The 14762-nt window shown below is 50.3% G+C and overlaps 1 protein-coding gene across 4 annotated transcripts in view; it reads left to right on the top strand.

Annotated features, from left to right (window-relative positions):
* The window catches only part of COL18A1 (collagen type XVIII alpha 1 chain), a 245258-nt gene that overhangs the window by 210645 nt on the left and 19851 nt on the right, over positions 1–14762 (top strand). For all 4 annotated transcript variants that reach the window (XM_050916471.1, XM_050916470.1, XM_050916469.1 and 1 more), the window contains 8 exons: positions 5585–5647; positions 6675–6710; positions 7325–7414; positions 9236–9265; positions 9400–9426; positions 10277–10339; positions 11863–11937; positions 12765–12800. In XM_050916471.1, the coding sequence (XP_050772428.1) occupies positions 5585–5647; positions 6675–6710; positions 7325–7414; positions 9236–9265; positions 9400–9426; positions 10277–10339; positions 11863–11937; positions 12765–12800 (420 nt within the window). The remainder of the gene's footprint in view (positions 1–5584; positions 5648–6674; positions 6711–7324; positions 7415–9235; positions 9266–9399; positions 9427–10276; positions 10340–11862; positions 11938–12764; positions 12801–14762) is intronic.

Genomic DNA, 14762 nt, shown 5'->3' with positions numbered 1-14762 from the left:
GAGTAACATGCCTACACTGTCCTTGGTCTTCCTCTTGCTTCTAATGTATTTGTACAATGTTTTCTTCTTACCCTTCATGTCTCTAGCTAGTTTGAGCTTATTTTGTGCCTTGGCCTTTCTGATTTTGTCCCTACATACTTGTGGTTATTTGTTTATATTCATCCTTTGTAATTTGACCTAGTTTCCACTTTTTGTAGGATTCTTTTTTGATTTTAAGATCATTGAAGATCTCCTGGTAAAGCCAGGGTGGTCTCTTGCCATACTTCCTGTCTTTCCTACGCAGTGGAATAGTTTGCTCTTGTGCTCTTAATAAAGTCTCTGAAAAACTGCCAACTGTCTTCAATTGGTTTTCTCCTTAGACTTGTTTCCCAAGGGATCTTACCTAACAACTCCCTGAGTTTGCTAAAGTCTGCCTTCTTGAAATCCACTGGCTTTATTTTGCTGTTCTCCATCCTATCATTCCTTAGAATCATGAACTCTACCATTTCATGATCACTTCCACCCAAGCTACCTTCCACTTTCAAATTCTCAACCAGTTCTCCCTTTTTGTCAAAATCAAATCTAGAACAGCCTCTCCCCTAGTAGCTTTCTCCACCTTCTGAAATAAAAATTGTCTCCAATACATTCCAAGAACTTGTTGACTTATCTGTGTTATTTCCCAACAGATGTCTGAGTAGTTGAAGTCCCCCATCACCACCAAGTCCTAAGCTTTGGATGATTTTGTTAATTATTTAAAAAAGCCTGATCCACCTCTTCTTCCTAGTTAAGTGGTCTGTAGTAGACCCCTACCATGACATCGTCCTTGTTTTTTACCCCTTATATCCTTACACAGAGACTCAACAAGTCTGTCTCCTATTTCCATCTCAACCTCAGTCCAAGTGTATACATTTTTAATATATAAGGCAACACCTCCTCCTTTTTTTCACTGCCTGTTCTTCCTGAGCAAGCTGTACCCTTCTATACCAATATTCCTGTCGTGTATTATCCCACCAGGTCTCTGTGATGCCAACTATGTCATTGTTGTGTTTATATACTAGCATTTCAAGTACTTCTTGCATTAGTATACAGACTTCTAAGATACTGGTTTGATTCCCCTCCCCGCAGTTTTCTCTTATCTCTCCTTTATCCCTACTGTAACAGCCCATGCTCCCCCCAGATTCCGAACCTTCTCCCAGGTTGCCATGATTTTGACTTGCCTGTTGGCTTTTGTCACCTGCCCTCATTGAACCTAGTTTAAAGCCCTCCTCACGAGGTTAGCCAGTCTGTATCCAAATATGCTCTTCCACTTCCTTGATAGCTGGACCCCATCTCTGTTGAGCAGTCCTTCTACCTGGAACTGCATCCCATGGCCAAAGAAGCCAAAGCCATCCTGGTGACACCACCTTCGCTGCCAGGCATGTACCTCCAGGATGCATCTATGTCTGCCAGGTCCCCTACCCTTGACCAGAAGGATCGAAGAGAACACCTGCTGTGCTTCCCAACTCCCTCACCCATACTGCCAGAGCCCTGTAGTCACTTCTGATCTGCTGAGGGTCATACCTCGCAGGGCTGTTGGTGCCCGCATGGATAAGTAGCATGGGGTAATAGAGGGCCGGATGATCCTCGACAATCCATCCGTAACGTCTCGGATACGGGCCCCTGGCAGGCAGCGTACTTCCCGGGATGCCATGTCAGGACAACAGATGAGTGCCTCGTTGGGATCAGCCTGCTCAAGATTTGGGCTCTTAGCCTCCTCTTGTGCAGCTGGCTGGTGGAAGACATTGCAAACATGAAAGACACCAGTGAGGCTCACATACAAGTGCACTCTAAAGAAGAAATGAAATCCAGGATTGCTGCAGATGCACTGGACAGAGAAGCCATTGAAGAAGCTAGAGCTGTGCATCAATCCCTTAGACCCCCACTAAGCACCAGGAGGCAGTAATAAACATTGGTGGTAGAATGGCACCACCACTGGTCAGCGTAGATAACACATTGTGATGGCATGTGCTCCTCACACTCGGCAGGAGGGCCCAATCAGCTACTGAGGCTGCAAACAGGAGCCCTTTAGGCTGGAGGCAGCTAATTAGGAACAGGCGGGGTCTGTATAAAACCAGATAGGAGCTGGTGTTTGGGTAGACTGCAGTCCCTCTGAAGGGAGGGAGTTGGAGGCTGACAAACCCAGAGAGAGGGGAAGCCAGATAGGTAGGAAGAAGCCCAGAGAAACAACAGCAAGGCATAGGACTGTATCCAGACCGTGGCTGCTTGTCACAGGGTGCCTGGACTAGAGGGTGTAGAGGGTGGGCCTGGGTTCCTCTACCAGCCACTGGGGAGTGGCCAGGGCATGGAGACACCAGCCAGACAGTGGGTCTGGAAGCACTTTGAATTCCCTGGAAGGGGAGGATCTTAGTGACCTGGCCAGAGACCAAGCCACGAAGAGAAGACTGTCGATCTGGGAGTGAGCGGGGCCGCAGAATGAGACAAGATGGGGGAAGACACCACTGGAGGGAGCATGCAAGACTGCTGGAGCTAATTCCCAGGATGTCCAGCAGGAGGTGCCGCAAGCAGTGAGTGAACACACGCTTACAAGTGCTATTTGCCAAAAGCCAGAATTTTAACGTAGCTGGCCCAGACGGTTGTATTACACAGTGTCAAGGGTAGTAGAGTATCAGAGGGGTAGCCGTGTTAGTCTGGATCTGTAAAAGCAGCAAAGAATCCTGTGGCACCTTATAGACTAACAGAGGTTTTGGAGCATGAGCTTTCATAGGTGAATACCTACTTCGTCTGACAAAAGCTCATGCTCCAAAACCTCTGTTAGTCTGTAAGGTGCCACAGGATTCTTTGCTGCTTTTAAGAGTAGTAGAGACGCTGGCAGTGACAAAAAAAAAAAAAAAAAGCATGTACAAGTTGGTATTGGACACTAGCCTTATCTATTCAAGAGTGATCGGCCTATAAGCAAGTTCATGAGAGGTTGACCTCAAGAATATTTTATCACAGGAGTTGCTCCTCTGCCAAGGCTCAGAGTAGCCTCAAGAAGCAGCTGCAGACCAAGGTGTCAACTAGACATACTTCACAAGAAATCACCTACTTGGTCATTGGCAGTTCGCCAGTTCTTTGGATAGTTCATTGGCCAGCAGGTGGTATCATCAAGGACTTTATGACCAGTTTCAAAGTCTGCCTTGAGCAGAAGCTAGCAGCAGGTGACATGTATCTTGTCTTTGACAGGTACCAAGAATTCAGCACAAAGAGAGTCACAAGATCTAACGGAGCTACAGAAACAAGCGGAGTGCATCTGTTGAGTATAAGCACACAGCTATCTCCTGTAACAAGGTGGTACCCACCTCTCGTGAGCACCCCCGGCTGTGTGTGCATCTGCACCTCCTTCAGTCTGTGGTGACCCGTTTTTGGTTTCTCAGGCGGTTTCAGTAACTCAGCCCTCCGGGCAAGTCTCTCACAGTCTGTGGGCTTTCAACAGAACAAAACCCCTTTAATTAATCACAGAGCTTCTACAGTTCCCTGGCCCACTCCTCCACTCCAGCACCTTCACAAATTCTTCATCTTTACCGTAGGGCCGAAGTCCTTTCATTCAGTTCCAGCAGCCAGTGAGGACCTCTCTCTTGCTCCCCTAGTCCCTGCCAGCAACTGTCTTGGGCTGAGTCCCAGCAGGCAGCCAGGACCTCTGTCTTGCTCACCCAGTCCCTGCCAGCAGCTGATCTGTCTGTGGTCTTGCTGCTCCTTCAGCCAGCCCAGAACACAGTCCTCACTCCTCCAGCTCCAGGCAGCAAGTGCCTGACTCTCGCTCTGCAGCTCCTTTTACATGGGTCTGCAACCCTCTGATTTGCTGCTCCCTGCAGCCCTTCCCTAATTGGCTGCCTCCTGCACAGCCTCTCTAGGCTGCTTGGAGGGCTTGTCTACTGCTCTTTTTCTATGGCGGGTGTGATAGGACCCTGTGGCCTACAGCAGGGGCCTCTGGGCCTGGTACGCTCTGTCACACCTCCACAGAAAATTGTCTTGATGGTTACTGAAAATAAGATGCAGTTGATTGATAAGATTTTTAGAGAACTCATTCAAGACAAGAAGTTTAACTAACGACTCGTACTAAAGCACAAGCTAATCATCACAAGCAGAGGCGGCAGCCTGACTGAAATAAATCAGGGAGGTGCGGTGATCAACGGAGAAGATATGGCCATCTCTCATGAGGAGGCCGACAGCATCCTAGTACAACAGATGGTGATGGTCACGAAAGAGGAACTGGTGGGAATATCTGTGTTATCGGACGACACTGACATATTTGTCTTGCTCTTGCACCATTACTGCAAACAGGGCACATTATCTTTACTGAGCACGGAACCCCTCAGTCCAAGGGAGAGCTCGACTAGCCATGCATGCTACTGCTAATTAGGAGCAGGCTCACCTTGTACCAGGACTGTTAGCTGCCCATGTACTCAGGCTGTGATACAGTGGTTAACTAGTATGGCCTTGGCCTTGGTGTTGAAGATTCTGTGTGCTAGATGTCCCCTCTCTCTGCTGGGTGACATCAGTGCAGAGAGCTTGGTGTCATTGAACAGGCAACCAAATTCATGACTGCCTGCTACAGACACTCAAATTGTGCCACCGTGTCAGACACACGGCAGAAATCAGGCAGCAAAAATTGACAAAGGTACCACTGGAGCTCAGTTCCTTACCCCCAACAACTAAAGCATTTAAAGGAAATGGAAAATGAGCACATCTCCATGTATGTGTGGGTAAAAGTGCTTGGAATCCATTAGGGATGGATCTGCGATGACAAGTCTCTCCTTCCCAAAACCGTAGCAGACAGTGCAGTGCTTGCTCTCCAGATATTTTGAAGTTAAACAGGCGCTCTTGTGAGAGTGATGCACCTTGTAAATCTATGAGATTCGTATGTAACCGCGCCAAACTGCCACGGACCATGTTCTGTGCAGGGCAGGGAGGTGTGGTGTGCAGCAGTGACCTAACGAAATCAGCTTTAGCTTTGGGAGATCACAAGCCGTGACTCATATTACTCTCCCTAGGGCACTCAGCTGTAGTCTTAATGAGGGAGATCACTAGTATTCATTAATAATTATTCCAACGTTAAGAATTTGGTTCAAATTATTCTTATTATTGAATATATTTATAATGGGCTGAATATTTTTCACATTAAAGGGTGGTCGGTGTATCTAATGAAAATTGAGGGCTGCCTCGACTCCCCTCCTCCTGTACCCCTGTGATTCAAATACATAGTTACCGATGGCTGTAGCAGATGTTAAATACATGCATTTCGTAGATTAGAACTTAATTTTGTATGCCCCAGATCACGCAAACTCTTACTGGTTCTGGGGGCAGGGGTGGCGAGGTGGAATGACAGGTCAGTATTTCAAAACGCTCAACAGTGTCATCAGGCAGATTTGTAAAATATGTGGTCTTGTGATACAGAATCCACCCAAACCCCTTATGTGGACCCTAGAGTAAGGTTGCCCAGAGTGGCTGCTGGGCTTTGGGGTCTGCCTAGAGCTGCGTGGGGCCCTGTGGCAGCCAGAATGCAATTCATACCCGCAAGGACCAGGGCTCTCAATCTCTATGTGCTATGATTGTCTGTGTGTTTCAGGGGGACCATGGTACTCCGGGTGTGGATGGGCGCCCAGGGCTGGAAGGTTTCCCAGGACCTCAGGTAAGTGTCGGGATTCCAGCTCCCTGACCCACCCTAACTGCTGTGTGTGGACTCTGAAGTCTCTGTTATTCTTAGAGACCCTGCCCAGATGTTTGCAGTGGGGTGATTTCAGCACATGCTGGTTGCAGATACAGCAGGGCCTGGATTGTTCTCACAGCTATGCACAGTTCAAGTGACACATACAGATGTTCTGCTCCCAGCAGCAAATGTCAGGTGTCCCTTGCCCTGTCACTGAAGTCCTCGCTGCAGACTGATAAAATGCATCTGAGTCGCTCTCCGTCGGCTGAGCAGACCTGCCTGGGCTGTTCACAGCCCGTCCCTGGCCGTCGCTTCCCACCCCGACCCGGTTCACATCTCTTCCACATGCCGTCCCTGCCCACACCTCCAGCACTCCAGAGAGTCCCATTGTGCTCTGATGTTTGCCCAGGTTTCCAATTCCTTTTGGTGCCCTGCCCTGCCCCAGGTGCAGAGTCTGCACTGGTGTATAAACTCCACTAGCAGATAATGGGAGGCATCTGCTGTTTTCCTGGGGACGGACAGGCCATGCCAAGAGGCAGGGGCATTCTCATCAGCAGAGATGCAGCTCCTGCTAGCCCCAGGAAGGACTGTTTCACCCCATTTGGTTACCTTGTCAGGCTCAGCTCCTCCATTTATGGTTCATTCATGCAGCTCACCTGTGTGATGGCGCCGTTCCCACCAGGGCTGTCCCTTGCTACACGGTTGCTAATGGGGAGAGCCTGGTAGCCACAGGAGACGTCCTGGGACATCTGAGCCTGTTCTGTCTCTGCTCTCTCCAGACCAGCTCCCCTGCTGTTCCCTTGACGGCGGAGGCAGGATTAGTTTGTCTCTGAAGTGAGCATTAGACACTCATAAGTACCAGAGCCTGCCCCTTCTACCTTGCTGGCACTTTGCGACTGGGCGCCCGGAGTGTGGATTCAGAGGCCACCATAGCAAAGTGAAGATTGTGTGTTGTGTCTCTCTCCTGGGCGTGTAGGCGAGCAGCTCTCACCCTCACTTCTCATTGCAGGGACCCAAGGGTGACAAGGGAAGCCAGGGAGCTAAAGTGAGTACAGCGCTGGGTGTTGGGCCATGCTGTCATTCTCTGGGGAGCCCTCAGGCGAGCACATGGAGCCACCTCCCCTGGCCCCTTGAGCTCTGTTCTGGTTCTGGTGGGGAGGGGGCTGTGTGCGTATTTTGGTCCCTTGTTGATTCTGAACAGTGTCACCTTGCTGCTTGGCTGGCTCCCTTCCCGCCATGCTGGCCAGCTCAGCTTCTGGCCCATCAGCCTTTGGGCTGCTCTGAACGCCTGGGAGGAAGCCAGGCTTTCGCAAAGCTTGTCTCCACCCCCAGCCACTCAGGCCACTGGGGGGAGGGCGGGGCTAGGATTGGGAACCCAGCACCATAGGGGTGGCGGGGGATGCAGTTTGGGATCAGAGGCCTGGCGAGGTGGAGGGCGCGGTCTGAGCTCAGGGGCCTGGCACCATGTGTGCAAGGTGTGAGGGCATGGTCTGGGCTTGGGGGCCCAGTGAGGGGCATGGTCTGGGCTTGGGGGCCTGGGCCCACAGTTGTGAGCGGTGGGTGGGCTTGGGGGCTTGGGCCTGTAGTTGCAAGAGGGGGCAGCGTGGGCTGAGGTTGGGTGCGGTAGGAAGGAAGCCTGCACTGAATTGTCTTTCTCAGGGTGAACGAGGCCAAGATGGAGTGGGCTCCCCAGGCCCCCCTGGGCTCCCTGGACCCCCGGGGCAGGTCATCTATGCATTGGGCGAAGAGGTAAGTACATGTCCCCCTGCGGCCTGCACTTCTGTCTCTGGGCCCCCTGTGTCCAGGCTGTTCTCAGCCTGTTCCCTCTCTACCCACACCCTTGCAGCAGTCACAAGCAGCTGCTTTATGCCAGTTCCTTCAGGTTTAGCACCAGGCTGAACAGTGGCTTCATTCCCGCCTAGCACTGGTGAGTTACTGTAGGCTGGTGCTGACCCCGGCCGGGGCCCCAGCGTCCCATGGCTCATGCAGCGTGGAGCCGGGCTGTGCTTGAGTGCACTTTGGCAGGTGTGTCACTGCTGGCGGGACTGGGCCAGGCTGTGGAGCTGCTCCCTAGGGACAGGCACATATTTAACTTGGAGTAAAAGCCCCGATCCTGAGAGCGCTCCTGCATGCTGATACCCCTGTGAGTTCAGAGAGGCAATGCGTGGGCCAGCCCTGCAAGTGGTAAGGAAGAGGAAAGAAGAGAGGGGAGGATTTAAGCAAAAGGAAATCAGAGCTGGCTGGAGGTGAATCGCAGACTAATGGGAGCTAGACCAGGCCAGTGCTATAACTAAAAATACACCCCAGGAAATCCAGCCCAGCCCAACGCCAGGCAGTGCACCCTGAACGTGATATGGCACGTGTGCCACTGGACGTGTGAATGAGTGATTAAAGACATGGGCTAGACCAAACTGATGGGGCGGTTAAGCAGAGGCTAAACTGAGTAAATGGGCAGAGGTCTTTCTTAGGCTATGTTCCTAACATCTCAGACAGCTTGCCTGGTTATCTCTAACTGTTTTAAATGGTGAGATCTTCAGCACAGAGCCTGTGCCATATACATGTGGTCGTGTGGTTCCAGGCCCTGACTCAGTGACCGCGTGCAGCAGAGATCATAGAAGATTAGGGTTGGAAGGGATCTCAGGAGGTCATCTTGTCTAATCCTTTGCTCAAAGCAGGACCAATCCCAACTAAATCATCCCAGCCAGGGCTTCATCAAGCCTGACCTTAAAAACCTCTAAGAAAGGAGATTCCACCACCTCCCTAGGTAACCCATTCCAGTGCTTCACCACTCTCTGAGTGAAAAAGCTTTTCCTAATATCCAACCTAAACCTTCCCCACTGCAACTTGAGACCATTACTCCTTGTTCTGTCATCTGCTACCACTGAGAACAGTCTAGATCCATCCTCTTTGGAACCCCCTTCAGGTAGTTGAAAGCAGCTATCAAATCCCCCCTCATTCTTCTCTTCTGCAGACAAAACAATTCCAGTTCCCTCAGCCTCTCCTCGTAAGTCATGTGCTCCAGCCACCTGATGATTTTCATTGCCCTTCGCTGGACTCTTTCCAATTTTTCCACATCCTTCTTGTAATGTGGGGCCCAAAACTGGACACAGGGCTCCAGATGAGGCCTCACCAATGTCGAATAGAGGGGAATGATCACGTCCCTCGTTCTGCTGGCAGTGCTCCTACTTATACAGCCCAAAATGCTGTTAGCCTTCTTGTCAACAAGGGCACACTTGACTCATATCCAGCTTCTCATCCACTGTAACCCCTAGATGATAAAAGCACGTCAGCGGGAGAGGGACTAAGTGGCGATAAATGGGAAAGGACCAAACCGTAGAAGCCGAGTTTGGTTGGGGCGTTTCATGCTGGGGAGAGGGCACGTCACCCTTAGCAAGCAGAGCAGTGGGCCTGAGCCAAAGCCCACTGAAGTTAGTGCAGCGTTTCCTGATGATCCCAGGGAACTTTGGGTCAGCCTCTCCCTTGGCAGAAGATCAGTTCAGGACATCGCTGAGGGAGGGAGGAGGAAGACAGCGAGGATCCACGGTCTAATGTGTATCTTTTCCTTTTCAGAAAGCATTAGCTAGTTTGCCAGGCCCTGAGGTACGTAGCCCAGAACATTCCCCTGCCATTTGTCCAGCCAGCAGCCCCAGCAGTCCCCTTTGTGCATCAATGGTTTTACGCTTATCCCAGTGCCTGAGGAGAGAGCGTTTACAGGTGTCTGTTTCTTTCCTCAGGGCAGAGAAGGCCATGCTGGCTTCCCGGTGAGTAGCTTTGTGATTTTACTGACAGAGCCCTGAGAATGGGAGAGCTACCTGAGCCCCATGCTGAGGAGCCCATGCCCTGGTGGGAGCCCAAACCAGATCCAGACCCCCCACCAATCCGGGGTGTTCACAGCCTGTACTTGGAGCTAAATGTTGAGTTTCTCTCTCAGCCAGATCCCCAGCTGCTGTAAATCAGTGTAGCCCCGTTGGAGTCAAAGCCTGTGTACACTGGCTGGAATCTGGCCCCTTCACTGTTTAACATGGCATCCACGAGGCACTGCCTCTGGCAGATGGTGGAGCGGGGCATTTGGGGAGGCCTACTTGTGAATGGGCCAGAGCTGAGGTTCATTTTGATTCCTGTCACTTTCAAGAGCTTTAAGATTTTTTTGAACTACTATATAACATAGTCTGTGGAGACGTGCTTGCTACACAGGCTGTGTGAGACAAGCTGAGGCTGCACAGCACATTTGCCTGCAGTAATACATTGCAGACACTTTTTTTTTTTTTTGGCCAAATACATTAAGTGCAAACTTCTGCCTGCCAAAGCAAGCAGGCTGCTGGTGAAGCAAGCTGCAAACGCCTTCTGTGGGCCTGAGCTTTCTAACCCCTGGGAAGGAGTCTCCCTGCCTGCCCCACCTTGGGAGAAGTCATAGGTGCTGGAACTAGGGGTAATGGCTTGAAGTGGATTCGATCATATGCAGGGTTTACAGTTTGGTTCAATGACTCTCAGCACCCCCACTGTACAAATTTTTCCAGTGTCCCTGCGGGAAGCCCACAGTACTGAAAGTAAAGGCGTGTCCTGCATCACTACACTGTCTAAATGGCTATTCCTCCCTGCTTCCATCTGCAGGGCCCAATGGGACCTAAAGGAGACCTAGGAGATCCAGGTTTCCCAGGCACCCCAGGACCAAAGGTAGGACGGCCTGTCTGCTTGTCTCTGTCCCCGGTGCTCAAGGGGTGATTTTGATTTGTAGCAATGTGATGTTCCCTGTGTCTGCAAAGTTCCTGCGCTCTGGCTCCAGCCCCACTGACAGGTACTTGCCAGCTCCCAGTTCATAGTGGAAGGGACCAAACACAGTCGTGTCACAGCACTGACCTCAGACTCCTTCAGCCCCGTGGGGCGTGGAAATTCGTATTGGTTCAGGCACCTGAGACCACCATGCTGGTGGCCGTCACTCTGTGAGGAGTCACCAGATCCCAGGAGAGTAATAGGAGAGCAGCTGTGCTCCTTCCAGCAGCTTGGTACCGTGAATCCAGCGGTCACACACTCTGCCAGTGGAACGAATAGAATGAGAGAAACGCCAGGTGTAAAATCACCTTCTGGCTTCTCCCATCCCTCCATCCCCAGTGCTGCTACAGGACTGCTGCCTTCTGTTGAGTCTTGTTTGAAATGTCTCCAGTCGTGGGGTTTCCATGATGCCGTGAGAAGCCCCAGCTTGGCTCAGAGAGCTCTTGCCATGCTAGCTCTGTCTCCTGATGCTCACAATGAAGCTGAGCAAACTGAGCCATGCGAGGCTGGGATGCGAATCTCAAGTAGGAGCAGAGAGATTATTTTACCTCTGTATTTGGCACTGGTGCTGCTGCCATACTGTGTCCAGGTCTGGTGCCTACAGTTCAGGAAGGATGTTGATAAATTGAAGAGGGGTCAGAGAAGAGCCACGAGAATGATTAAAAGATTAGAAAACCTGCCTTATAGCGGTAGACTCATGGAGCTCAATCTCATTAACATAAAGAGAAGGTTAAGGGGTGACTTGATTACCTGGGTAACAGAACATAAGACGTGGGGAACAAATGTTTGATAATCTAGCCAGGAAAGGTCTAACAGGATCCAATGGCTGGAAGTTGAAGCTAGACAAATTCAGACGGGAAATAAGGTGTACATTTTTAACAGTTAAAGCAATTAGCCTTTGGAACGGCTTACAAGGGCTATGAATTCTCCATCACTGGCACTTCTTAAATCCAGACTGGATGTTTGTCTACAAGCTCTGCTCTGAGGATTATTGTGAGACAGGTCTCTGGCCTGTGCTGAACAGGAGCTCAGACTGGATGCCATTATTTTTCATTAGCCCCAGTCTTTAGCAAGGACACTTTACCGAGGTAAGCTGTGCTCTCCCACGCTGGGAGCCCAGAGAGGTGATGGAGGAGCAAAGAAAACGGAGAGAAGTCCACATCCGTTTGTCAGCCATCCCTCTCTTAGGTCACAGTCTGCTCTTGGGCAGTGCAGCAGAGCACCGCCCCTTCCAGGGTGAGTCCACAGCCAGAGCGTAGCCCTCTGTGGCGCTCCTGGGCTTGTATTTAACTGTTAGAGAAACTCAGAGAGCAGCTCTCCCTTGCCGCCTGGGCAGCCGCGGAGAGCTGTGGGAAGGCAGCTGTTGTTTGGGCAGGGGCTGGGTGGTCTCACTTCTGACTCCTGCTTATTTTATCTCCTGCTGGAAGGGTGAGAAAGGAGAGCCTGGAGTGATCATCGGCCCAGATGGGACGGGCATCTCAGCTGGCATGAAAGGAGACAAGGTCACGCGCTGACTCGGGCTCTCGTCTGGCCTGCTTTGGATGCTCACCCAGCTTTGGGCGCCTTGGCGCAGGGTGGAGCACCATGCCCTGGGAAGTGGGGGGGAGCTAGCTCCAGGGCAGGGCTTCCTCAGGGCCAACCTCCCACTTCATATGAAGGTTTATCTGCCTCTGGGGAGCAGTGTGTACACTGGGATGTGGTGAGGGCTCACACCCAGTCCCCATGCCAGCCTGGGGAGTTGGGGCTGCGATGACTGGCCATGGCTCACTGCACTGTTAAAGCCAATAAGCACTGGCCTACATTTCTCTGTCCCTGCACCCACATATCCTTCAGCTCACCTCCCTCACCTCATTCCGATGCTCAGCCAGGGCACCAAGCCATCCCTGCCCTTCAGCCCCCACAGCTGCCAGGGCCAAACCTGCCGAGGGAGGTTGGCTCACTGCGGGAGCGAGGAGAGTTTGAGGCTGGCTCATGGTTAGGGAGGTTGCAGAGCACTTGGATGTGTTGTTGACAACATGGATACAATTCCCAAAATGTCCCAGGGCCCCTGTGTCTGTTGGTGGTACGTGAGCACTGGGAAAGGCCACTTCCTAGTCACTTGTCTGCAAGAGCTGTTAGTAGGCTGTGCTCAGCGTAGGTGGTGCTGGGGACTACATGGCAGGCACAGCCTGCTGCATCCTCCTTCCTGCTGCTCAGGGAGGGCAGCAGCACCTCTAGATGGGGAGGTAACATCAGCATGGGGGTGATGGAGAAATGGCCCCAGAAAGAGACTGTGGGATGGCTACATGTGCATCATAATACTAATTATTTTCCTGTTCTTTGTACACAGGGTGAGCAGGGGCTGGTGGGACCCATGGGCCCAGCAGTAAGTTAGCACCTACATCTTTCTAACATTCTGTCAATAAGGGATGGCTTTTCACACCTTCTGTGTGCCAGGTGTTCACTACAGCTGGGGGTCACACACACAGATTGTGTGTTCAGGGGGATGGTCTTCATACTCCAAAGAGCAGCCTCCTTTCATCTTGTTCAGAACTGGTTTGAGAGGTACCGAAGGTGGATCTGCAACGGAAACGCCAGCCCAAGTGGGCGGTGCTCAGAGCAAGTGCTCATTAGCAAGCACCCACATGGGGCAGTCAGCCAGAGGAGCCAAGGGTTTGGCAAACCCCAGAGCTTGTTCTGGAGCCCTTCTGACTCTATAGCCAGGGTCCAATTGCCAGGAGCAGGTGTGTGGCCTCCGATCTGGGTGTCTGTGCTCAATGCTCACAACTCACATGCACTATCAGAGCTGCAGGAAAGGCCCAGCTGTCATGGACTGGAGAGCTATAGGTGGCCAGAGGCAAAAAGATATCCTTTTAAAATTTGGAAGTCAGATCCTAGTGAGGAAAATAGAAAAGAGCATAAACTCTGGTATGTCCGATATAAAAGTACAATATGACAGATCAGGAAAGAATTTGAAGAGCAACTAGCTAAGAACACAAAAACTGAGAGCAACAAAATTTTAAGTACCTCAGAAACAGGAGGCCTGCCAAATAGGGGGTGAGGCCACTAGGTGAGGGAGAGACTAAAGCACTCGGGGAAGACAAGGCTATTTGGGGAAGCTAAATAAATTATTTGCATACATTTTCACCCTAGAGGACGTGAGGGAGATTCCCACACCCAAGCCAGGAAAATTATTTGAAACTATAGTAAAGAACAAGATTGTCAGACACATAGATGAACATAATTTGTTGGGGAAGAGTCAACATGGTGTTTATAAAGGGAAATCATGCCTCACCAATCTACTAGAATTCTTTGCCAAGAGGTCAACAAGCATGTGGATAAGGGGGATCCAGTGGCTATAGTGTACTTAGATTTTCAGAAAGCCTTTGACAAGGTCCCTCACCAAAGGCTCTTAAGCAAAGTAAGCTGTCATGGGATAAGAAGGAAGATCCTCTCATGGATTGATAAATGGTTAAAAGATAGGAACCAAAGGGTAGGAATAAATGGTCAGTTTTCAGAATGGAGAGAGGTAAGTAGTTGTGTCCCCCAGGGGTCTGTTCTGGGACCAGCCTTATTCAATATATTCATAAGTGATCTGGAAAAAGGGGTAAATAATGAGGTGGCAAAATTGGCAAATGATACAAAATTACTCAAGATAGTTAAATCCAAAGCAAACTAAAAAGAGTTACAAAGGCATCTCACAAAACTGGTTGACTGGGTGATAAAATGGTAGGTGAATTACAGTGTTAATAAGTGAAAAGTAATGCACATAGGAAAAAATAATCCCAACTATACATATAAAATGATGGGGTCTAAATTAGCTGCTACCACTCAAGAAAGAGATCTTGGAGTCACTGTGGGTAGTTCTCTGAGAACATCCACTCAGGCTACGTCTACACTACAGCATAAAATCGCAGTAACTAAAACCGGTTTTATAAAACCGATATTATAAAATCGATTTTATGCGTCCACACTACGGGAACATTAATTCGGTGGTGTGCATCCATGGTCGGAGGCTAGCGTCGATTTCTGGAGCGGTGCACTGTGGGTAGCTACTGTAAAATGATGAGGCCAATAACTTCGATTTCCGTCCACACTAATCCTAAATCGATATAGTAATATCGATTTTAGCGTTACTCCTCTCGTTGGGGAGGAGTACAGAAATCAATTTTAAGAGCCCTTAGAATCGATTTAAAGTGCGTTGTAGTGTGAACGGGTACAGCGTTAAATCGATTTAACGGTGTTTAAATCGATTTAACTGCGTAATGTGGACCAGGCTTCAGTGTGCTGCGGTAGTCAAAAAAAAGATAACAGACTATTAGGAACCATTAGAAAATGATGGATAATA

This window comes from Gopherus flavomarginatus, chromosome 10 (assembly GCF_025201925.1).
Source record: "Gopherus flavomarginatus isolate rGopFla2 chromosome 10, rGopFla2.mat.asm, whole genome shotgun sequence".
In the NCBI taxonomy this organism is placed as follows: Eukaryota; Metazoa; Chordata; order Testudines; family Testudinidae; genus Gopherus; species Gopherus flavomarginatus.
This window is presented reverse-complemented; position numbering and strand designations above follow the sequence as displayed.